The 24464-nt window shown below is 37.3% G+C and overlaps 1 protein-coding gene and 1 pseudogene across 1 annotated transcript; both read right to left on the bottom strand.

Annotated features, from left to right (window-relative positions):
* Positions 1 to 3349: 3349 nt before the first annotated feature.
* Positions 3350 to 5209, bottom strand: LOC148917563 (protein ACCELERATED CELL DEATH 6-like). Its single transcript, XM_089049815.1, has 2 exons — positions 4081 to 5209; positions 3350 to 3924 (listed from the first exon to the last, which is right to left on the bottom strand). Exons 1-2 carry the CDS (start codon positions 5207 to 5209, stop codon positions 3383 to 3385), a joined length of 1671 nt encoding a protein of 556 aa, XP_088905941.1. The 3' UTR covers positions 3350 to 3382.
* Positions 5210 to 8073: 2864 nt separating this feature from the next.
* Positions 8074 to 10448, bottom strand: LOC148917562 (pentatricopeptide repeat-containing protein At4g21300 pseudogene; annotated as a pseudogene).
* Positions 10449 to 24464: the final 14016 nt, after the last annotated feature.

The raw sequence follows: 24464 nt of genomic DNA, 5'->3' as shown, positions 1-24464 counted from the left end.
TGTTTGCGATAGTATCATTGGTACATTGCTGGAGATCCCTGGAAAAAATAAAGATGGGATTGCTGCTCGATTAGATTTATTGAACATGGGGTCAAAACTGATTTGCAACCCGAGTATGGAGAAAGAGGCGTACTCGTTTACCTCCCGGGCCTTGGAATTTGTCAAGAGCAGAGAAGAGAGAGGTTTGCAATTCTTTCTATAGTATGAAGGTCCCTGAAGGTTATTCTTCAAATATAAAAAATCTTGTATCTTTACCAGATTCAAAACTTCTTGGCCTTAAATCACATGATTGTCATACCTTAATGCAACAATTGCTCCCTGTGGCAATTCGTTCTATTTTGGAGAAGCCTGCAAGGTATGCAATAACTCGTTTGTGCTTCTTCTTCAATGCTATATGTGGAAAGACTGTTGATGTTTTCAAGCTAGATAAGTTAGAAGAAGATGTAGTAGTTACTTTGCGTTTGCTTGAGAAGTACTTTCCCCCTTCATTCTTTGATATCATGGTTCATCTAGTAGTAGATGTTGTCATAGAAGTTCGTCTATGTGGGCCAGTATATTTTAGATGGATGTATCCGTTTAAAAGATATATGAAAGTGCTAAAGGGGTATGTTGAATCGTACTCGTCCCAAGGTTGCATGTCTTTGAAGCGGTATATAGTTGAAGAAGTAGAGTTTTATCTGAGCATTTATCGATGTTAGTACAGTTGGAGTGCCTTCAAGCCAAAAGATGGGAGTTTCAAAGCCATTATCGGTGGTACAGTGAGCGTAGTTGATCGGGACTGTTGAACCAAGCACATCTATATGTCTTGGAGAATATGGAGGAAGTCCTACCTTATATCGAGTGCGTATGAGTTTTATTCTTTAAGTTTCCATTTTAAATTATTTCTTATGTTTATCTTATATGTTTGGGACCGTAATGCTTGAATTTTTTGTGTCATGTAGGCAACATATGATCCACATCAAGACCGCTTATCCAAAATTTAGAAAGAGAACAAAGTGGCTGCAGGATAAGCATAATAGCACTTTCATTCAATGGCTACGCTTCAAGGTATATGTTATTGAATAACATATTGGACTTTTAATTTTCTTCTTTCTATGTTAGATTGAATTAAGTTATGATTAATTTGCAGGTTCAAAGTGAACTTAATGAGGAAGACAATCATGGCGTATCAGAAAATTTAAGGTAGCTAGCAATCGCCCAAACATGGCAGTGCCATTATATAGGAGCTATCTTATTAAAGGTATTAAATTCAACATCAAGGCACAAGATGATGTGCGGACAACTCAAAATAGTGGAATTTATTTCCTTCTGAGCAATATAAGTAGTTTTCAGTTGTCTAAGCAGTGCCATATCTCCTTCTGAGCAGTGCCATATCTCCTTCTGAGCAATATAAGTAGTTTTCAGTTGTCTAAAAATGCTAGGTAGAGAATTAATAGCAAAGTGCACCATCATGGTTTCATCCACATGGACTTTTAGAGCCTTCAGCTTGTTTCCTATCTCAACCATGTTCAGAATATGAGTTCTTATGCAGCCTTCTCCATTGTATTTCATATCATCGGTAGCTCATAGGTGAACCAATTTCAACTTTCTTGGATCCTGGAAGTTTTATGCAATAGCTTCCATGAATAGCTTAGCACTCGGTTTCACACATCGCCTCGACCTCTTCTCAAATAGACCTCCTCATGATCAGAATTGCCATTTTGTTGGCCTTAATCCACTTTGCATATTTAGTCTTAGTCTCGTGGATGCATCAATCGCAGTCTTGATAGAGCTTCATCAGTAAGAACCATCTCATAATCCAGAAGTCCAAGAGCAATTTCCACATCTTCTCTCCATTTCTTATAATTTGAGCAGTGAGAGTTCGAATCGAGTTATGATTGTGTACATGTTTAAAACAAGATAAGCACTTTATATATAAATTTCCCGAACTTTAATCAAACATACTTAATCACATCTTTGGACAATGATTCAAGCATGCTTATTGACAACTGGAAAATGAGTAGATGTGGATTTCCTGAGCAAAAGATCTTCTACATCTTTAGACAGAAGAAAACCTTTCACTAATCCATATCTATCCATGTTCCATATCGATCCACCATGATGCAAGACATATCAAACTGACATCTTTGGATGAAAGCCTTTCGACATGTTTTGCATCATGGTGCAAATTCTGATCATAAACCTTGAATATAGTGATCATGCAATGGTTGAGTCGCTTTGGCTTACTCAATCACGGCACAAGAACTGTAAGCAATGATCTGTAGAAAACTTTAAGAACATGATAAAGTTCATACTTTATACTGTTATCATGTTCATACTTTATAACTTAAAGCACTGTCGTTATTTATTCTTAATTTTCCTGCACGAGTTTGTTAGGTATAACATGATATAACTTAAGCTCTGATACCACATGTTAATTCCTTAAAGCCATAACACTAACCTGAGTCGACATGGTCTGGCGCAAGAACTGGATGATCTTTGGAACAGTTAGCGGTGCAAGGTATAGAAGTTCTTCTCCTGAGAATCCGATCCTTATAGCTATAACTCGATGGGTGAATTTCTGTTTAGCTGTGTTGTGTTATTCGGATCTAGGAGGGAGCCTTCTATTTATATGCATCTCTCTAAGTGTCTTGCCCATCAAGAAACATTTAGAGATATCCTTCATGCTATAGGATTAATCCATTCCAATCCTTGTAGAACTAGGAACCCTTAAGCCTTCATTATCCTTATTGAACACTGTTTGAGGCTTGCCTAATCGAGATAGGTTTTGAGTTCCTAATAAACAATAAGTCTTTGTAATCCTAATTTGATTAGAAGATCACTTTAGTAGATTTAATGTAATAAACCTTCTTACAAGATGTAGACCAAATCTACTACACGTCGAATACATCATTTAAATACTCAACAAGTAACAAATAAGGGTGCTAGATACTTACAAATCTGCAATCCACAGAGTCTCATAGATAACCAAACCTTCCACAGCTGCCCAGAATACCCAGTCCACGCCACTTTGTCTCTCTAACCTTCCTCAACAGAGCATCAATGGAACTTCACGGGCGGTAAAAAGAGGTGAGTAGGGCCAATAGTCGTCACTGTCCCCTCAAGTGGATCTGTCACTGGATGTGTGGTGTATGTTTTATATCAACCATTTTAGGTGAGCTACATCAGCCATAGAGTTGTAATCCTACTTCAATAAAATCTAGAGTGTTTTCTAAATTTATTTATTTCTCCTTTTAGTTCTCTGTTCGATTTCTTTGAGAATATACCAAACTGGAACTAATGCGTACTTGTTCCCAACCCGCTAAATAGAACAAGGATAATTCCCTTGGAAATGATAGCCAAAATCATCATCATCAGTCATCTGATAAAAGTAAATATAGTACTAACTTACCCCATGATATGATGCAATAGTTTCCAAAGTGCTTTCTGTAATGTCAAGAGCTGTCATGCCGCTACCATTCAAGAGCTTTAAGTTTGTCCTTGTATCCCAAGCCAATCTGTAGACAACCTTGGGATGGTGGTGCATCGTTGCCAAATGTAAAGGAGTATTTCCGTTGCTGTCTTTTTGGTTTATCAGCATTCGAAACTCCCCCTTTTTAAGAAAATATTTGACAAGATTGTCTTTGCCGCATCTTGCTGCAACATGGAGTACATTTTCGCCATTAAAGTTCTTCAATTCCTTTGAATCAGGACAATGTCGAAGCAGCTCTTTAACAATCTTGATATGACCTTTGCTTGATGCTGAATGGATTGGAAAGTTGCCTCCATGATCCATTTGATGAGAATCGGAGAGGCGTCTGCCAAATAAGAAACGAACCCCTTCCAGGTAACCAATTGATGCTTCCCAATGTAGTGGAGTCCTCCCTTTCTCATCTTTTGGGCTCTCAAACGTTTCCTCCATACTTGATATTATCTCTAAGAGTTCTAATGAAATCAAGTATAAGTTAGAACAATATGAGTATGACGTTTTTCTTTCAGATTAAAAAATGAAATAATAAAAAAATGGATAAAAAATCCACCACACTAGCCGTTGTGGCAAAGCAGAAAAAACAGAAGTATTAATTGAATGTACTACGGTACCATTGTTCCGATGGACTAGAATTGCAGCATGCAACGGAGACTTGCCATTAACACGAACTTCTGGCTTTTTCTCAACTGCTTTTTTGTTTATTAGTTTTACGATCTCATCAAACCCTTCCTCAGCGGCCAGATACAAAGGTGACTTTTCTTCCTTATTAATATAATAAGAAAAGGCAGGATAGGCTTCTATCAAACACTTTGCTACTGATTGGTTACCATGAATCAGGGCCTCATGCAAGGGGGTGTTTTGCGCATCATTTATCAAGGTCATGAATACCTCATCAGCATTTTCAGCGCCTAGGGCTTCACGGAGAAGAGTGTTTGCTGTATCTAAATCCCCGGCTTTGGCGGTAATATGAAGCGCAGTGTCGCCCTCAAAGTTTTTCTCAAACAAAAGGGGCTTGTGAAGGTGTATGATCTCGGCTGCTAGTTTCGCATGGCCGAAACTTGCAGCTATGTGAAGGAATGTGTTCTTATGAGGGCTTGGTCGAGACAGAAGCCGAATGCGAGCATTGGGATCATGTACTTCATCTGCCTCAAGCTTCCTTTCAATGGTGTCCTTAAAGCTATCTATCTTGCCCTGAGTTGCGTAGCCGTACAACTGCTGGTACAAGCGCAAGCTACTTGAATCTTCATCGCCGTCTGTTTGCTCAAGGAGTCCTCGATTGAATTCCTCTGATGGTTTTGTTGCATTTGGTACCTCCCTAGTGCCATGGTAAAACTTAACATGTTGCGCTGCGAATTTTACATCTACCTCAAGGCTTCTTTCGTACGAGGGTACATCAAGAACGGGCCTTTCGTGGACTACCTTCTTCTTTGTTAATTTCTTTGATGCATTCTCCCTTGTCCCATGGAAAGCATTAGCATATTGCTCACTGAATTCTACATCTTCCAAAGCGGTCCGCACAAAGTGCAAGCTACTTGAATCTTTATCGCCATCTGTTTGCTCAAGGAGTGCTCCATCGTCTTTTTGGTACATGGGCAGATCGAGGACCACTGCTTCTTTGCGGGACACGGGCTGATCACTAGCCAAGCTTCGGAGGTCCACGCCGTCATCTTCATCGTCAGCTATGCTGATGCTTGCAGCTGTGTCCTCATTGGTGGCCGCACGCAGCTCTTTGTCTGCCATATATGGACGTCAACGTTGCTTTAGATTCCGATCTGCACTTCAACGTTGCTATAAGATATGAAGAGCTAGCGCTCAAGTGTTAACTGATAATTAAGTAATTAGATACAATTACCGGTCTACGTGTCCTTACCAAATACTGGAGGTGTGGAGAAGCCTGAGAGAGAACGATAGATATCACAACTACAACTCAATGCCACTTACATATAATAGAGTAGGAAGTAGCTAGTTATTAGGAAGATATCAATTATACAGACAAAAAAGAAGACACTAGATAAACCATGTGTTTAACGTGTTTACTGGCTCTTTATGTATCAAATAACCTAAAAGAAGAAGGTTAATAATTCCAAATGGTGTTGCTAAGAAATATCATGAATTGTACCATTTTCAAACTTATGCTCGAAAGATAGCCAAAAACAAAAAGATATAGTAGAGAGAGAGAGAGAGAGTGAGTGGCTTTGTTCAAGTCAATGTTGGGTCCATGCATGCAAGTCTACTTACGTGGCATCAATTCAATACTCCATCCAAGTGATAAGGTAATTAATATACGTTAAAAATGTCTCTTAATAAAGTTAAATTTTAGAGATATTTAGTGATATACCCATTTCTAGCACTAATATTATAAATAAACCCTACACAATTGAATTTTTATAAACAAACCCAAAAAATGACAACTGGCGTTATTGAAATTTAATATTGATAATTAAATTACTTTGATGCCCTATTGAGTGTTTTGGGTATTTTTATGAGATTTTGGGGTTGAGTTTGTTTTAAAAAATTGATGGCAGTTTGTAATTTATAAGAAGTTAAAAGCTTTTTTGTTATATTGTAAATGAGCTTTATGTGTGTTTCTAAAGTCCATTTCATATGGGGTATTTATATAATTTGGACCCCCATATTGGGTATAATAGTGAATCTCCCTAAATTTTATTATTCATTATCTGATCAACAAATTGGGACCGTTTATCAGTTTTGTTTCCCTCTATAATCATTTAGATGAAACGAGAGGCCAACAGTGACAGATCCATAATTTTATCCTGAATAAATTAGTGTGTGAAAATTGCCAAATGTTTGGTAAGCGAAAAATACCATGTGAAAATTGCCAAATGATTTCGTAGAGAGATCCTATTTATTTTAGTTCATTTGAGTTCTGATAAGTAATGTCAGAGCAATTATTTGTGAAATATTTATTTTCCTTGTAGCACTGCTTGCACAAATTCCTTTTCAAAATTTTAATGTGGCCTTATATTGAAGTCTGAGAGTTAAATCTCATGCACTTGAAATTCTGACACCTAACGAATGCATTCCCACTTTGACTAGCAGATTCTTACTGCTATTTTAATCGCACCCCTAAAGAATGCCATGAAATGCTTGCGCTGTTTAACACGTCCATTTAACAACGTACCATACAATGTCTGGATTGTGTCACTTCAAGTTGTTTGAAAGACCGGCCATGATACATAGGTTTCAGAGTCGCACATCATCAAAAATTGAAAGCTTAATCGTGCACATCTGTACTTAGAACGAAACACAACAAAAGAAATACCACGTCATTGCGTTGGATCTGCAGTAATTGACGTGAATTATGTTGAGGTGATTCTGTGATCAATGCATTCCCCTCATTTCTTGCAGCATATATCAAAATAGAATAAGCTACTAAATCCGTAACTATCAATTCATACTAGGCTGTATGGTTAAGTCAAAAACCTTTCAAGCTTCTTACATATCAAAAGCCTTCAAAGCTATCTTAAACAGAAAACCGGAAACGTAAATGTACATTCTTAAACAATATTAGGAAGCTTTCCTTTCTGTGCACTTCCAAAAATCCCTCCGCAACGATATAGATCATATGTCGAACGCTCATCTCAGTACCCACAACTGCAAATGGATTCTCCAGCACAATCCTTCAGGAAATTTTTGACCACATATTTGCCTCCTCTCCTGCAAAACAAACCAATCTTTCCACCCCACAAAACAATGACCACTTCCAGAGATTCTCACATAACGCAAAAGGAAGGGTTAACAAAATACAGAAACCTACTTGAAGCTCTAATTCTATAGCTGAAGACGCCAAAATGAAAGAGAGCAAAGGGTTCAAACCTCAGAGACTTATCTGCCTAAAAATTAACATAGTAATTTTCAGACCAAAAGCTACAATCTTGCAATTATTTCTTACCTAAGCCATTGGAATAAATATAATACATCTGCCCAAGCTGGAACAACTGTAACTACCAAGAAAAATGGGTATATGATAAGACTGACCACAATATAAAATTAAAATAAACTAAAATAAATAAACTTAGGGCTTGGAAACCTAAGCAGATCAAGCCCAACTTGATCAGTTCCAATGATTTCCAAAAATTAATCTGGTTCTATAGCATGATTCAAAGAAGAAAAAAAAAAGGATTAATGTCTAATTACACACTTTAAGTTAGCTATGTATAATTACACACTTGATCAGTTTTTAAATGATTATAGCTTTTTTCTCTCTCAAACTCTAATTAAAATGTCAAGAAAGGAAAAACAAAATAGCATACAGTTTCACAAAAATTCATTTCATGTTCCCTGGCCAGAAAATAAAATAAATTTTTTTTTTGATGCACTAGTATCTCTGTCCTATATAATGCACTGAAGCAAGAAATCAAATGTGTACCTATCAAGGAAAGATTATCCTTTTAAAAGTATAAAATGAGAGGGGCAACAGACAAATTAAGAGGCCAGCGATCTTAGTTTACTTCTTTGTTGATAACAACTGATATTTGTTTATTCTCACCAAAAGCACATCTAGCTTCGGAGTTTTGTATAGGAACAAATTTTGATTCATCTAACTTTCACTGTTGTGCTTCCAACCAATGCAATAAAGCAGATGATAAAAACTTTTAAGCTTCATTCATTATAGGTGACAACTGTAGATCCGAGTACGCACATAAAAAAGGTATCTAGCAAATGGTAAAATAGAATAGTTCAACAACCTTTCATTCCCTGAGTTACCATAATTCACAGAGCCAGCACCATATTCCTAATCCTGAAGTTGCTAGGATTAGAGGAGGAGACAATGAAACTTTCCAGTAATTACATCCCCGATGTTTGTGGATGTGTAGGAAGATAGGGTTGAGGATTATAACCCTCTTTTCGCAGTTCAAGAAGAAGACTCTTGAGCATTGAATATATCTGAGCAGACTGTGGGTGACTTCCATCTGCTGCAACAAACATATGAGTGTTGTTGTTAACCTCGATCCAACTGTACCCAGGAACCTTCTGAACTCCTCTTTCCTTCATCAAACTTCTAACCTTAAGCACACTCCCCATTTTCCAGCATCAGCATGTATATTTGAGAATAGTATGTAATACCCAGAATTTTGTGGTTCTAAGTCAAAAAGATGTCTTGATGCCTCTTCAGCAAGCTCAACATTGCCATGGACCCGACAAGCTCCAAGCAATGTTCCCCAGACACCAGAATCTGGGGAGAATGACATACTCTTTATTGTTTCAAATGCTTCACTTAAACGTCCAGCACGCCCAAATAGATCTACCATGCAAGCACAATGCTCCAACCTAGCTGGGATCCCATATTCCTCAATCATGCAACGGAAGTAGAAAATTCCATCATCAACTTGGCCTGCATGGCCACAAGCAGATAATATACCAAGAAAGGTGACATGATCAAGCAGGATCCCATTACCCAACATTTCATGAAACAGGACAAGAGAGTCCTGAAGGCAACCGTGACTCCCATAAGCAGAAATAATGCTGTTCCAGGACACTTCATTCTTCTCTTCCATCATGTCAAACACACTGCGGGCAAGAACTAAGTTTCCACATTTGGCATACACGTCTATCAGTGCACTCTCAGCAAACAGATCAGACCTAAATGCACTTCTAATCATGAAACCATGAATCTCTTTCCCATAATGAAGTGCCGGTAAGTTTGCACAAGCAGAAAGAGCAGCTGAAATGCTTACACAGTCATACTTGGCACCTGCCATCCCCATTTAATGAGAAATATATCAATGGCTTCTTCTGGCTTGCCATTCTGGGAATAGCTTGTTATCATTGAGTTCCAACAAATGGTGTCCCTTTCAAACATTCTTTCAAAAACTTGATGAGCAAGATCCAATCTTCCAGATTTTGCATACATGTCTGTAAGCGCACTTCCCAGATGGAGCCTTCCGTCAAGCCCATGCCTGAGGATGTTTCCATGCAATTCCTTTCCCAATTTCAGAGCAACCAAACCAGCACAAGCTGGTAAAACACTTGCCAAGGTTAGAGAATTCGGTCGCATTTTCTCTTTAAGTAACCATCTAAAAATTTCCAATGCATTATTATTCATCCCATTGAGAACGAGCCCTGAAATCATAGCAGTACACATGACAACATCAGTTCCGGTGCTTTGGTTGAAAATTTTGTGTGCCATATCCACATTCCTGCACTTGAAGTATACATCAATCAGTGCACTTTTCAAGAACACATCCAAAGGCACAAATGTCTTACAATGTAACCGTGAATTTCCTTACCTTGCTTGAGGCTAGCCAGTTCAGCAACTGATGGTAGAAAACTTGCAAATGTGATTGAGTCCGGTTTGACACTAGAAGAAATCATCGCTTGAAACAAGCGTGAAGCCTCAACCATAAACCCATTTTGTATATACCAGATATCATTCCGTTCCATGTCACTAAATCAGTTCATGGCATCATATCAAACAATTTGCGGGCCTCAGACAAGCACTGGCATTTTGAATACATTGCTAACAATGTATTAGCCACTGGAGAATCCAACTCCAACCCACAAGCAACAATTAGCCCATGAAGCTGAGTACCAAAACCAATCATAGCTTCTGAGGCACAAACAGACAAAATGCAAGCGAATGTCACTGCATTGGGCTTAATTTCACTATTTCTCATTTCCAAGAACATTCCAACAGCATTCTTCGATTCTCCATTTTTAACATAACCATGAAGCATGACATTCCATAAAACACAATCTTTGTGAGGCATTTCAACAAACAAGCACCATGCATCATGGATAAAACCATTGCCCATATACAATTGAATCAAAGAACTACCCACAAATATATCCACTCCAAAACCCATAAACTGGATGGTATCATAGATTGCTTTACCCAATCTTACATTATTCACACCACCACAAGCTTTAATTACACTTGGAAAAGTGTACTTGTCAGGTGAAATTCCAGAACCCAACATCTTGAAGTAAAACAGCAAGGCAAACTCAAAGTAACCCATCATAGTGAACCCTCTAATCATCCAGTTCCAAGGCAAAGTATATTGCAAATCAAGCTTGAAAATACCTGCAGGATGACTCAAAATGCCTAGAGGAGGGTGAATAGGCCAATTTAAGATTCTAATCAAATAAATAAAAATAAACTTCGGTAGCAGGATTGATATGGCTTATCAATCACGTAGCGTCTCTTGAGCATAAAATAAAAGAACACGAGAGAATTATTTCGTGGTAAAACCCACCTCTGAGGGAAATCCGGGACTCCTCGATCAACACAAATCCACTATAGAGCGATGATTACAGAAGTACTCACACTTATCCTAGACACATTCTAGATAATGTTTACTGACTTCTTCGTAACTCAACCCATCGCGGGATGATCTTGACCTCTTTCACTATGTTGAGCACTTGTCACAGCCACGATTGCTTCAAGCTCACCGGAGGAAAACCGCCACCACGGTCTTGGTGCCCTCAACCGTATGAGTCACCGACATGCATATGAATGCAATATGAATGATTAAAGTGTTTGATAAATCACCAAGTAAACATTGAACACTTGATGATTTATCTCAAATATCCGCACAATAGCTTTTCTTAGAACTCTATATGCTCAAAACAAATATCTCAAAGACCGTTCCAAGAAGGAGATGCACCCTTGGCTTTATACAACTATGTTGTTGTATTACAAGAGATGATTCAAAAAGCTAATATATCACCAACGTGCCAAATCAGATTTGATTGAAATAAAGTCCTATTCTATTTCGTCATCTTTTGTACTATAAGGGATGATTATCCAATCATCAATTGATATCCAACAAAACAGTGTATATCAATATGTAAACAACGAAGCCAAATAGGATATTTATTCAAACATCCTTTCCAAGTCCAAGATGATGAAAACTTAATAATTTTAACTTAAACCAAAATAGAGTCTAACTAGGAAAGTAATCTCAAGAGATAAAATCTAATCCTATTAAAAATAAGATCAAGATAAAAAAACTTTAAGTGAAAAATAACTCCAATTAAGAATCCTATAATGAATGCATGATTATGTCATGATTTACCTGAGGTCAAGATTCTCATATGGTTAGGGCATGCCTCGGAAGTGTGGGGTTTGAAAGAGTTGTGCCAAAACATCCAGTAAACAAGTCTAGGAAATGACAATACAAATTTCGTACTAACAATCTCCCCCTTTGGCATTTCCTAGACAAAACACCTATTACAACTCAAAAGAAATTACATGGGATTTAACAAATGAATTCTTATTCTAAGCTTGAAGCCCTGAATCCCTGCACATGATGAAACAACAAAACCAGTGAAGCATGTGGGAGAAGAAATGTAATTCAAAGCAGAATTACAACACAACTCCCCCTTAATTTCATAACACAATCTCTCCCCCTTTTTGTCAGGAAATCCAAAGGGCAAAGAATGAACATAATGGAGCAAATATAAGAGGAAAGGAAAAAAATCAGATTGCATTCCCAACATATAAAGACATAGAGAATAACCAATAAAGCATGTAAGAGGCTTTATCTTGAAAACAAACAGAAAATTCTTTTTTTTTTTTTTTTGTTTTGTTTTGGGATAGCAGGAAAATAGAGAACTAAAAGAATAATGAGAAGTTGTTAGAACCAAAACATACAAAAACAAAAGCAATACACTCAAGACAGAGCTCAAAACAATCAAGACATAAAACATCTGTAGATCACAGACCCAAAGTTCTCTTGAAAATATAATTATTTTCCATTCATAAACATGCCAAGTTTGTGAGTAAAGAATGAAAAACAACAAACCCTTTGTTGTCTTGAGCGCATGTGAAGCAAAGCATGTCGGGGGACAAACACCACGACAGCACAAGACTCACAAACTCACGAGAGCAGTGAGAGGCATACCACAGTCATGGTGAAAGATAAAAGGCATCAAATGAGTCTACCATCAAGGAGCAAATGTGTTAAATGAACTCTTTTCAATTAAGCACAAAATATGTCCACAAGGCAGATCCCACAAGATTGCACAAACACTAAGTGCATAGTAAGTATAAGAAGATCAATTTATATATATATTTTTAATCGAATTTGGTGGCTCACTTTATCTAGCTTTAAACATGATCCATGTAACGGATGGTCAATCGATTGTGCTTCGTCGGATAGCTGGAGGCATTGGGTGATGAAGCACCCTGGGGAAATACTGATCCGAATCATGAAGGCTCCAAAGATAAGCAAGGATAGCAAACCATCACAACCTGTTGACTCGAACCTCGACGTTGGTTAGACAAGAGGCCCGGTTACTGAGCAATGAGTGGTTGACACCCTTTTTCTTTTCTTTTTCTTTTTTTAATTATTATTTTATTTTTATTTTTATAAACAGATCAAGAACTTACGCACAGTAGTGTTATGGCAATCCAAAGAGAGACAAGTGCATGATAAGAGATATTCAAAGGACTTCAAGGAAAAGAGTGTGGTGTGCAAAATAAAAATAAATAGATGGATAGATCATTTAATGCAGTTTATAATGCACCAAGACAATGGAAACCTTTGTGTGAAGCTGAGAGTGTAAGTTCTTAATATAGTGCAATGTCAGAGCCCAATCTAAGATCAACAAATACGTTCAGACAGATTCAGGAGTTGATACACCTAACAATCCTTGCACGCTGGACAGATTTATAAACACAGAAATTAATTGAAATATCATAAAACATGAAAGAGGCTTTGGCATGCAATAGACTCCAAATTAATCTAGACACATATACCTAAAGACTTTCTAAGAGTGTCAAATCAGAAGATTATCCAAGGGTTTTGCAGCAATACATTTAAGATCCAAACTTTCTAAAGCAGCGGGTTCATGCACAACATTAGTGGAGGAAGACATACAATTATGATTTTCCTTTTCCTCCAAACTAACTTTGTCTTAGTTAACGGCAAACAATGAAAAGAAGATAGTTTGGATAAGCGGTTTACCTCTTTCATAAGATTTGAAATCTTATGTTGGATACTACTTTTCCACCCATGCCATGAGAATTTGAGCAGACAAATTCGTTTGAAACTGTGCATCTCGGTCTTATGTGCCCTACGAGTTCCACAAAGTGACAAATTGGAATAAATTTCTTGACTTCATGAGGCGAGAAGGTTCAATAGGTGAAGTGGATTTGACAAACTTTGTTTTAGACACAGCGGAAGACTTATTACTTGGTTCAAATCCCAAGCCTCGTTTGTCACCATCTCTTACGTCCCATGCTAATCATCTTGTCAATTTTTCTGCACCAATGGTTAAAAAACAATCCTTTCTTTTGAATTTTTAAGTTCAAGTTCAAGAGCTTTGTTGTCAGAAGTTAGAGAAGCAATTAATTTATTATGATCAGTCAATTTTTTCTGCAAAAACATCAATTTTTCGTTCATACCTGCACTTACCTTTTGGAATGCATGGAAGTTGAAACTCGTTTGCAATCCTGCAATTTCCAGCTTCAGCAGCAACTTCTTTGGCAGCTCACTATTTTGTTTACTGAGCTTCTGAGATGCAGCCAACAAATCATCATATTTGTTCATGATAAACTCAATATTTATACCTTTACAATCATCATCCTCACGTGATTCATCCAAGCTAACTGTGGTTATAAGTGCAACGTCTTTTCATCATTCTCGCATTCCGATTCACTATCACTCCAAGTAGTATGCATTGCCTTATTCTTGCCATCCTTTTGTTTCTTTAAGGTGTTGGCACATTCCGAAGATGTGTGTAGCCTTCATTCAAAACATTTGACCTTTTCTCTTGGATTCTTTCGTTCATTTAACTGCGAAATTTAGATCCACCATCGAGTATAGTTAACAAACCTATTTTAGAATTTATACCTTTTGAATCTACGACTCCGTGGATCCTGATTCTTGAGAAAGTTCATGAATCGTCTTGTGAGAATCGTTAATTCCTCATCACTGCAATCTTCATTTGAATGCTCATCATCTTCGTCATTCACAACCTTGGCAACATTTTGCTCTTTTTAAAGAGGTAGATGTTTCATCTCATGGTTTGTATGGACCCTATGAGTTCTTGAACTTTCAAGTTGTTCAAGTCACGGATCTCTTCAATAGCCGTGATCTTTGGTTGAAACCGTTGAGGCAAGGATCTCAAAATCTTTTTCACAACTCTATCTTATGGATTTTTTCACCTAAACCTGAACAAGCATTCACAATTACACAAAGTTTAGCATAAAATTCAGAAAAAGTTTCATTCTCATCCATCATAAGTGTCTCAAACTGTAAAGTGTGCATTTGAAGCTTGGCTCCCTTGACAGTATCTGTTCCTTCATGAGTAACCTGCAAAATATCCCAAGCTTCCTTAGAAGTATCACAAGCACATATATATTCAAATTGATCGGAAGAGACAGTAAGTAAATAAAGCATTTAACCCCTTTTGATTATTAGTGCTGTGTGTGACTTCTGCAGTGGTCCACTCCTCTCTAGTTTTGAGGACTGTGGTTTCTTCATCTCCTTTTCCGATCGTCTTTGTGGGTTTATAAATCCATGAACCACTGTGCTCCATACACGTTCATCTAAGGACCAAAGAAACGACTTCATTTTGGCCTTCCAAGCGCCATAGTTGTTGCCATCGAAATATGGTGGATGTGCAATTGAGGCCGAGGCACGATCCATCCTAAGGTATGTTAGATCTTGCTGAGTATGTCCAGCAACCTGCTCTGATGCCAATTGAAAATACCTGCAGGATGACTCAAAATGCCTAGGAGGTGATAAATAATTTAAGATTCTAATCAAATAAATAAAAATAAACTTGGTAGCAGGATTGATATGGCATCAATCCTGCCAGCGTCTTGGGCATAAAATAAAAGAACAGAGAAATTGTATTTTCGTGGTAAACCCACCTGCTGGGAAAATCCACAGGACTCCTCGGTCCAACACAAATCCACTATAGAGCGATGATTACAAGAAGTACTCACACACTTATCCTAGACACATTCTAGATAATGTTTACGACTTCTTCGTAACTCAACCATCACAGGATGATCTTCGACCTCCTTATGTTGAACGCAATACTGGCCACGATTGCTTCAAGCTCACCGGAGGAAAACCGCCACCACGGTCTTGGTGCCCTCAACCGTATGAGTCACCGACATGCATATGAATGCAATATGAATGATTAAAGTGTTTGATAAATCACCAAGTAAACATTGAACACTTGATGATTTATCTCAAATATCCGCACAATAGCTTTTCTTAGAACTCTATATGCTCAAAACAAATATCTCCAAAGACCGTTCCAAGAAGGAGATGCACCCTTGGCTTTATACAACTATGTTGCTGTATTACAAGAGATGATTCAAAAAGCTAATATATCACTAACGTGCCAAATCAGATTTGATTGAAATAAAGTCCTATTCTATTTCGTCATCTTTTGTACTATAAGGGATGATTATCCAATCATCAATTGATATCCAACAAAACAGTGTATATCAATATGTAAACAACGAAGCCAAATAGGATATTTATTCAAACATCCTTTCCAAGTCCAAGATGATGAAAACTTAATAATTTTAACTTAAACCAAAATAGAGTCTAACTAGGAAAGTAATCTCAAGAGATAAAATCTAATCCTATTAAAAATAAGATCAAGATAAAAAAACTTTAAGTGAAAAATAACTCCAATTAAGAATCCTATAATGAATGCATGATTATGTCATGATTTACCTGAGGTCAAGATTCTCATATGGTCAGGGCATGCCTCGGAAGTGTGGGGTTTGAAAGAGTTGTGCCAAAACATCCAGTAAACAAGTCTAGGAAATGACAATACAAATTTCGTACTAACAAAGCTGATAAAAGATGTTCTTAGCATCCACAATGCTCCCACAGAGAAAATACATACCTAAAATCTTTGTCCCGACAAGGCTGTTTTTTAAAAGTCCACTGCAAATAGCATGTGCATGAACTTGTCTACCTTGTTGGATAAGAGAATGATCACTACAAGCTTGCAAGATTGAAGCAAACTGGCTTGACACTGCCCCTTCCAGATTAAGAAAGTATTTGCAGTCTGTATGTACGGACTTGGATCTTTGTGATGTAATGGGTATGAAATGTTTATAGATTTCAAATGTGATCTTTGTGTTGTTCAAATGTGAAGGAGGAGTGACCTTTTACAGGCATCCAATAACATGTAACCTTCACCACATTAAACTAGAAAATTAAGTAGAAATAAAACATAAAAATTAAATATTTATAATCCTCACAATAAATAAAATAAAACAACCAAAATAATAAATAAATAAAATTCCAACAATATTTTTATAAGTTATTAGTCTCTAATAAAGGGTTTATATGTGAAACTCCCTAAACAAAATATTATAATTTTTCATAATTAGGGTCAGAAAGTTTTGATGTCTACAAGGTTCTAGATGCTAACAGAAGAAGAAGAATGGAGGAAGAAGAAGATTGGAGAAATAGAAAATAGAGGAATTGAGAGAACAACAGAGAACTTGTATTTCAGATTTCTTTTTCCTTAATGAGAAATACAGTACAGTGAGTCTTTTATTGTAGTCCTAGCTAGTTCAAGCTTTGCTTAGCTACAAAACCTCCTAAGAATAACCCGCGTGATTATTACAACAACTAACATAACTAATACACGTGATTAATATGATAATATCACAGCCTCGACACGTCACTAACTAACCACACGTCAGCTTAACCTCTCTCTCTCTCTCTCTCTCTCTCTCTCTCTCTCTATATATATATATGGAGGAAATAAAAATAGATTTCAGATTAATAAACAACAACAGCTCCACAGAATCTTTATTTATTACATAGCAAACAAATAACAGCTCCAAACTGATCATTCTGACTCACTCTTAACAAATTCTAACAGCAATAAATTAAGGCAAACACTGGCTAGCTCATTAGCCAAACACAACCTGCTGCTTCTCCTTAAACACATTCTTCATCGCTAAATGGATGGTTTACTTTAGCAATCCGATTTAGTGGCTCCAACACACAAGGAAACGACAGGCGTATTCTCCTCAGAATTTGTTCGTACGGTGACGTGCTCTCGAACTTGTAAGAATATTTTATAAATATTATGTGTGGCCCACATGAAGTGACCTATGTGGCAAATAAATTGTTTAATTGGTTTAATAAATATTATTCAAAATAATTATATTGATCAAATAAAGAGAAGTAGTTCCCTATTTGATTACTGTGATGGGTGGTAATTGATTATAGGCTTCATTAGGAAAGGGGTCCTCTCTCTGCCTATAATAGTGTGCATACCCATCTTATGTGCAAAAAGGCTAAAGAGAAAAATCTATTTCCTCCTGGCGGCGAAGCGCCTCAGATTGACCAAGACAAATATCTTGATATGGTAGAAGACTAATCATTCAAGGTATGTACGTAATTTAAGTCTAATTGAATTTCTGCCTAATGTTATTGTGAAAATCATGAAATTCAAGATCTTGGGTCACGGATTGGGTTCTCATGGTTTTACCCAATATTAAGTTTACATGTGGTATCAGAGCATGGTTGAGAACTCTCTTCACTACTACATTTTAATACTTGCGCGACGACACTTTGCGCAATGACAAAAAATTTGTCGCGCAAATGATTCTTGCACGACGAAAAGAGTCAATCGTAGCGCAAAATATTCCAAATAATAATTTATAATTGAAAACTTGAGCAACGAAATTATTCATCACGCAAAAACTACTAGCGCCACCAAAATCTTGATCGTTGGGCAAAGTTGGGAAGGAATACCGCATTTATTTTATTTGGCGCCAAAACCTTGCGCAATGACAAATATCGTCGCAAAAGGAACCCTAGCGCGACGGTTGCCATTATCGTCGCGCAAAGTTAGCCCGAAAACCGCGGGTTATTTTATTTGGCGCCAAAAACAGTATTTTTGGCGACAGAATGGACCACTTGCAAGGCGAAAATGATTTGTCTATGCGACGAACCCGTATTCATCGCGCAAAATCCTTCTTCTTATTAATCTATTTTTTGCCATTGTAGATGCAGACTTAAAAAAACAAAACCTCGCCTACACAGGACACATTAGCCTGCGTGCTTCTCTTGGGAGTTCATTGGGTAACTATTATTTGTTGTCATTAGTTTAAAAGTATTAATGCAAATTCATATTAACGCTATTAATTTCGTTCTCTTTAGGGATATTTGTAATTAGCGATTGGTGCAGAACACTTGAGAAAGTATTTTATTCGCTTTATATTTTAAGAATATAAAATTAATTACATTATGTTAAACTTCGTGTGTTATGTTTAAATTTTTTTTTTTTTGTGATATTATATTTATATTATGTTTTTAAATTGTGCATGACGAATTAGCACAATGTGTTGTGATATCGAAGTTAATTCAAATTAACCGTACATTTTTTTTATTGTAGTAAAACTTAGTTTCCTATTCGAGATTAGTTGGATTTCGTGCATGGATCGTAAAGCATGACAGTGGTCAATTAATTCTTGATTGTCCCATTATTTGGACAGTTTGGTAATGCATAGTGTTGTCACATAATCTACGGCTACAGATTAGGTTTGATTGTGGAGATTTGGTGTCATCTCGATGCGTTCTTGGGTGGTACATAGGTATTTATACCTATGCCCACCTCAAGCTATGTCGAGATCTTTGTAAATCATCCACGTCGAAATCTAATCTCATGTAACCGTAGGTTCATAACAGGACTATGCATTCCGAATGGGATAGGGCCTTTACCGGGGGCATGGTGACATTATAACTTCATATGAAGTTGTTGTGATTGTTGTGTTGTGATTGTAGTTTAGGGAATTATAGGCGGAAGGTGGATCTGGAGCCGAATAGATGTGTGAAGACGAATACTTGGATGTAATCGATGATTTTATTGAGTTTGCACGTAGACACAACCCGGGTGCAACTAGAATCCGTTGTCCTTGTAGGAGGTGTAACAACACGTTGTGGGAGACAATTGAAAATGTTGGATTTCATTTAGTAAGGCATAGAATAATTGAGACATATAGCATTTGGAACCTTCACGGAGAACAATTAGACAATGTTTCGTCTTCAAATGCCACAAGAGTGGACAATGTTGAACCTATTGTGGATCCTAATGAACAAGTCATGGATATTATAAATGATGTTTTTCCATTTGCATCGATAAACATCAATCAGGAAGGCGAAGATGACGTGCCTGCCCCAATAGACAGTGCAGAGTTCAAACAATATGAACAACTGTTAAAAAATGCCAACCAAGAGTTATACTCGGGTTGCAAGAGTTTTTCCATTCTCACGGCCATTGTGGAGCTAATGCATGGAAAAATAAAGTATCATATGTCGAACCTGTGTTTCAATTACTTTTTGGGGGCTTTCAGGAGAATGCTTCCGATGGACAATTGTTTGCTGAAAGACCATAGACACGTGCAAAAGGTGTTGAATGATCTTGGATTGGGTTATGAAAAAAATCACACTTGCAAAAATAATTGCATGTTATTCTACAAAGAGTATGAAACATTAGATACATGCCCTATATGCAATGAGTCGAGGTTCAAAATGACATCTCAGAATAGAATAACTAAGATCCCACAAAAAGTCATGCATTATTTGCCCCTGAAACCGAGGCTGCAGCGATTGTATATGTCAACACATAATGCCACAGACATGAGATGGCATAAGGAAAAACAGGTAGACGACGATGTGATGTGTCATCCTGCGATGGGAGGCATGGAAGCGTTGATCGAACATTCCCGAGTTTGTTGCTGATCCCGAAATGTTAGATTAGAACTTAGCCGATGGATTCAATCCATCTGGGGTTCTAAACCAACACCACAACACTTGGCGATTTTCGTATTCCCATATAATTTACTGCCTTGGAAATGCATGAAAAAGTACATGATGATGACAGTTTTGATAACTGAGGATCCTGGTAGGTCAATCGATGTTTATTTAAGGCCGTTGGTGGATGAGCTCAAGGATTTATGGACAAACGGTGTGCGCACGTACGATAAATCCACTGGGAAGATGTTCACTCTACGACACTTGATGTGTTATGTGGACTGTGAATGATTTTCCCACATATGCAATGGTTTCTAGGTGGAGCACAAAGGGTTATATGGCATGCCCTGTATGCAAGGAAGATATAACTTCTGGTTGGCACGCTAGAAAAGTTTGTTACCTTGGTCATTAGAGATGGTTACCATGGGACCACGTGTGGCGGGAAAATGATAAAGAGTTTGACGGGAACACAGGCGTCTCGGACCTAGAAGATAGTGCAGTGATGAGATCTTGGAGCGACAACGGTTTGGATTTTGCTCCGTTCGGAAAATAGTTAGTCGGACCAGACCTTCTACATATTTGAACTGGACGCACAAGTCTATTTTCTTTGAGCTCCCATATTGGTCGAAACTAAAATTGAGGCACAATCTCGACGTTATGCATGTTGAGAAAAATGTATTTGACACATTGATGGGTACGATTCTAGATATCGAGGGCAAGACAAAGGACACCATCAAAGCTCGTCTTGATTTGGAAAGAATGGGCATACGAAGGGGATTGTGGATGAATAGGGACAGTGATAAAGCTAGAAGGGATCTTGAATTTTTTTCCATGAAACCGAATGACAAAAAGATTTTCTAAAGTTTGTATCATCTATAAAGTTTTCTTATGGGTATGCTTCTAATATCGCATGTTACATAAATATTGATGGGGGTAAATTTGCTGGACTAAAGAGCCATGACTGCCATATATTTATGCAACGCCTACTTCCTGTGGGTATTCAACATCTATTGCCGGAAGATGTAGTCAAACCAATCATGTTGTTGTCCAGATTTTTTTCCCAACCTGACAGCAAAAACGTTGCGAAAGATAGACATTCATCAGTTGTGCCATGACATTGTCCAAGTCCTATGCAAGTTTGAAATGATATTCCCTCCAGCGTTCTTCACAAGTATGATCCACGTGATAGTTCACTTGCTAGAAGAGGCATTGCTTGCTGGTCCTGTCAACTGTCATTGGATGTATCCAATAGAAAGGTATATAATCCTCATCATTTGTTTATGCATCCTTATCCCACGCTTGCTAATTTGTATCGTATCATTTTTTTTTTGGCAGGCTTCTGAGAAGCTGAAAAGCATCACGCAATAAGGAAAGCGAAGCTCAATTATAGAGGCTTGGGTTCAATATGAGTTCGTGACTTTCTGTGGAATGTATTTAAAAGATGTGGAGACGGCTTTCAATCTACCTCAGCGCAATAATGATGGAGATGTGAGAAATGAGAAACTTTCTGTTTTTGCCCAAAGCGCACGACCCTTTGGAGATCCTGCACGAGGATAGTCGTTTTCCAGAAATGACATAGAGGTAGCGCAATGGTTCGTACTGAACAATTGTGATGCGATAATGGCATACTTAGATGAGCATGAAGAGATGATAAAGCGAGAACATCCATCACATTTGTATGGCAATAAACACCGTGAATTGTTTCCACAATGGTTTTTGGAATATGTAAGTTATAAGTGTTTTGCATTTGACATATATATTGTAGTATTTAATTTTCTCAAACTAACATGTGAATATTTTTGTATAATATTAGGTGAATAAATTGAAATCATCAAATTCCCCCACTTACAGTGAAGAGTTATATAACTTGGCATTCGGTGATTCACGCTGAATTGTTCTCGGGTTGCCATGTTAGCGTCAAGTTTTTGGGGACTGCACGAGATGACAAGTTGTGTACGCAAAACAGCGGTGTCCATGTCCCAGGTGAAGGCGAAAGTTCGGACATTGATTTCTATGGCAAACTCACAACTGTCGTGCAATTGCTTTACAAAGACCGATACCAAGTGATCATGTTTAAGTGTCGATGGTTTGATACAAACCCAAATAGGCAGGAAGTGTTAAAATCGACCATGGCTTACTATCATGAACATTAACAGAGCTTGGTATGATCGACCCTTACATTTTGGCAAATATGGCAAGCAGTTGTGTATCTGGATGACCTTAAAGCGGAGTGGTTGGAAGGTTGTTGAAGATAGATCAGCGGGCGTGTATGCTATGCGAACTAGACCCAGCGGCAACAGCGTTGACAACATCGCTGACCAATTTTGGAATCTTCCATGAAAAATGATGCAGAAACGCCGAGATACAAATGTTATATAAGAACCGTTTCAGCTGCAAGGAGTGTCTTCAATCGAAATACCGATTCAGTCAATTACAATTGACCTTGGTGATCTACTTGCGATACGATGTTCCAGTGGGCCCGAACTACGAAAGTGATGAGGAGGAGGATTGGGAGACCGAAAGTGATGATAGTGACGATAACGAAAGTTATTATAGTTCAGATGATTAAAAAAAATTGTAATTTATTTGCAACTTGCATTTATCAACTCAATTTTTTGTTTCTTCTTTTGTTTATTTGGATATTTTGGTGTGAATATTAGAAGAAGAAAAAATTGAATTGATAAATGCTTAATTAACAAATTTGCCTTTTTTATTCTTATGTGATTAATGCTATGTCTCAGTTAACTGTTTCACTTATGGAATTAATGGGTTTCCATTCGGTCATTCAAAATTTCACGAGAGAGCTCTTACATGTTAGATTATTATTTTTTGTTTGGTTGGTAATAATGTTAGTAAAATGATGTCCTAATCTATGATAAGGAAATTCGACAGACAAATTGCACTCATATCTACCGTGAGATGATGTTAATCACAATTCACAATAACAATATACTGAGCGAAATGTTTTCCAAGCTTATAGAATAGTTAAAAAATTGCTTTCTTTGAAAAAACAAAAATACAAAACAATATTGGGAAAGGAGGTTATCGAAACTTCACTATATATGTTATCATTCATTTACATGTAATTTTAACTCTATGACAAAGTATAGAGTGAGCACTTAATCTAGTCTTATAACAGTCACCAACAAACATAATGATGATGCTTATGGACTATCGAGTGTTGCTTGCACTAGAAGAGTTATAAAAGTTGTTCTTCTAATTATGATGCCAATTTGCTCCCAATATATATATATATATATATATCATAGCAATGAAAATCTGCTCTAGGAATGTAACTTATAATCATATAATTTTTTTAATTAGACATAATTACAATTGTCATCCATAAAACCCCAACATATACTTCAAGAAACACTTATGTTTAGAGCATAATCATTCATTACAAGTTAGTTGGGAATACTCCAACAATGTTATATTCTAATCCAAATTCATTGGTAATATTATAGACAAAGCACATGCATTCAAAACTTAGCAAATTAGATTAGTGTATATTTTTCTTTATTTTCATATAGATGCTAGCCTATTCTTTTTATTATTATAATATTTTTGTCTGAACATGCTAGACTATTCGAAGGCATCTTAATTTTTTTTAAAGGTTTAGGATGGGTTTGTGGGACGAAATAGGGGCTTCTACGTCGAGCAAGTTGCGAACATATGTACTTTAGCGACGCATAATTCGTCGCACCAGTGTTGGTTAAGGGTGGGAAATTTGCGCGCTTTAGGGTTTAGGGTTGAGGTTTTGCGCATTGAGTCGTTCTTCGTCGCTCAAGGTACCCAAAATTTAATTAGGCCTTAATATTTACTTTTTATGTTTTATAATGCTAATATTCTTAAATCGCGCAAGATCCGAAATATTGCCTTGCCTTGTGCATGATTGTTTTCTTAAGTCGCTCAAGGTTCTGAAAATTTTGCTGTCTAATTCTTTAGGGTTTAGGTTTTGCCACGGAAATGTTCTTGGTCGGCGCAACATTCTTGTGACGCGAGTAGTCTTCTTGTCGCTCAAGGTCCCAAAAGAGTAAATATCTAGGTTTTTTTTGTGCGACGTAACTCTCTTGGTTGCGCAAGCTACGAAATATTTCCTTGCGGCGCTGAGATGTTCTTCTTAAATCGCTAAAGTGCCAAAATTTTAGGCGAACTAAATGTGAAAAAGCCGCCGTTTTTTTCAGACTCTCCTTCTTCCCCCGCGAACAAGCCTCTCCTTCTTCCTCCAGCCGTGCCCTCCCAAACCTCCATACCACCACCACTGGCCACGTCCA

Source organism: Prunus mume, linkage group LG4 (genome assembly GCF_029339155.1).
Source record: "Prunus mume cultivar Tortuosa linkage group LG4, ASM2933915v1, whole genome shotgun sequence".
Classification (NCBI taxonomy): Eukaryota; Viridiplantae; Streptophyta; class Magnoliopsida; order Rosales; family Rosaceae; genus Prunus; species Prunus mume.
The sequence above is the reverse complement of the archived record's forward strand: the minus strand, read 5'-3'. Positions and strand labels throughout refer to the sequence as shown.

What these genes read in the sequence shown, in the direction of transcription:
- LOC148917563 (XM_089049815.1), bottom strand. Translation starts at nt 5,209, where the DNA reads ATGGCAGACAAAGAGCTGCGTGCGGCCACCAATGAGGACACAGCTGCA. An exon ending in TCTAGTCCATCGGAACAATG is followed by an intron (nt 3,925 to 4,080) that starts GTACCGTAGTAC and finishes TGATTTCATTAG; the next exon opens with AACTCTTAGAGATAATATCA.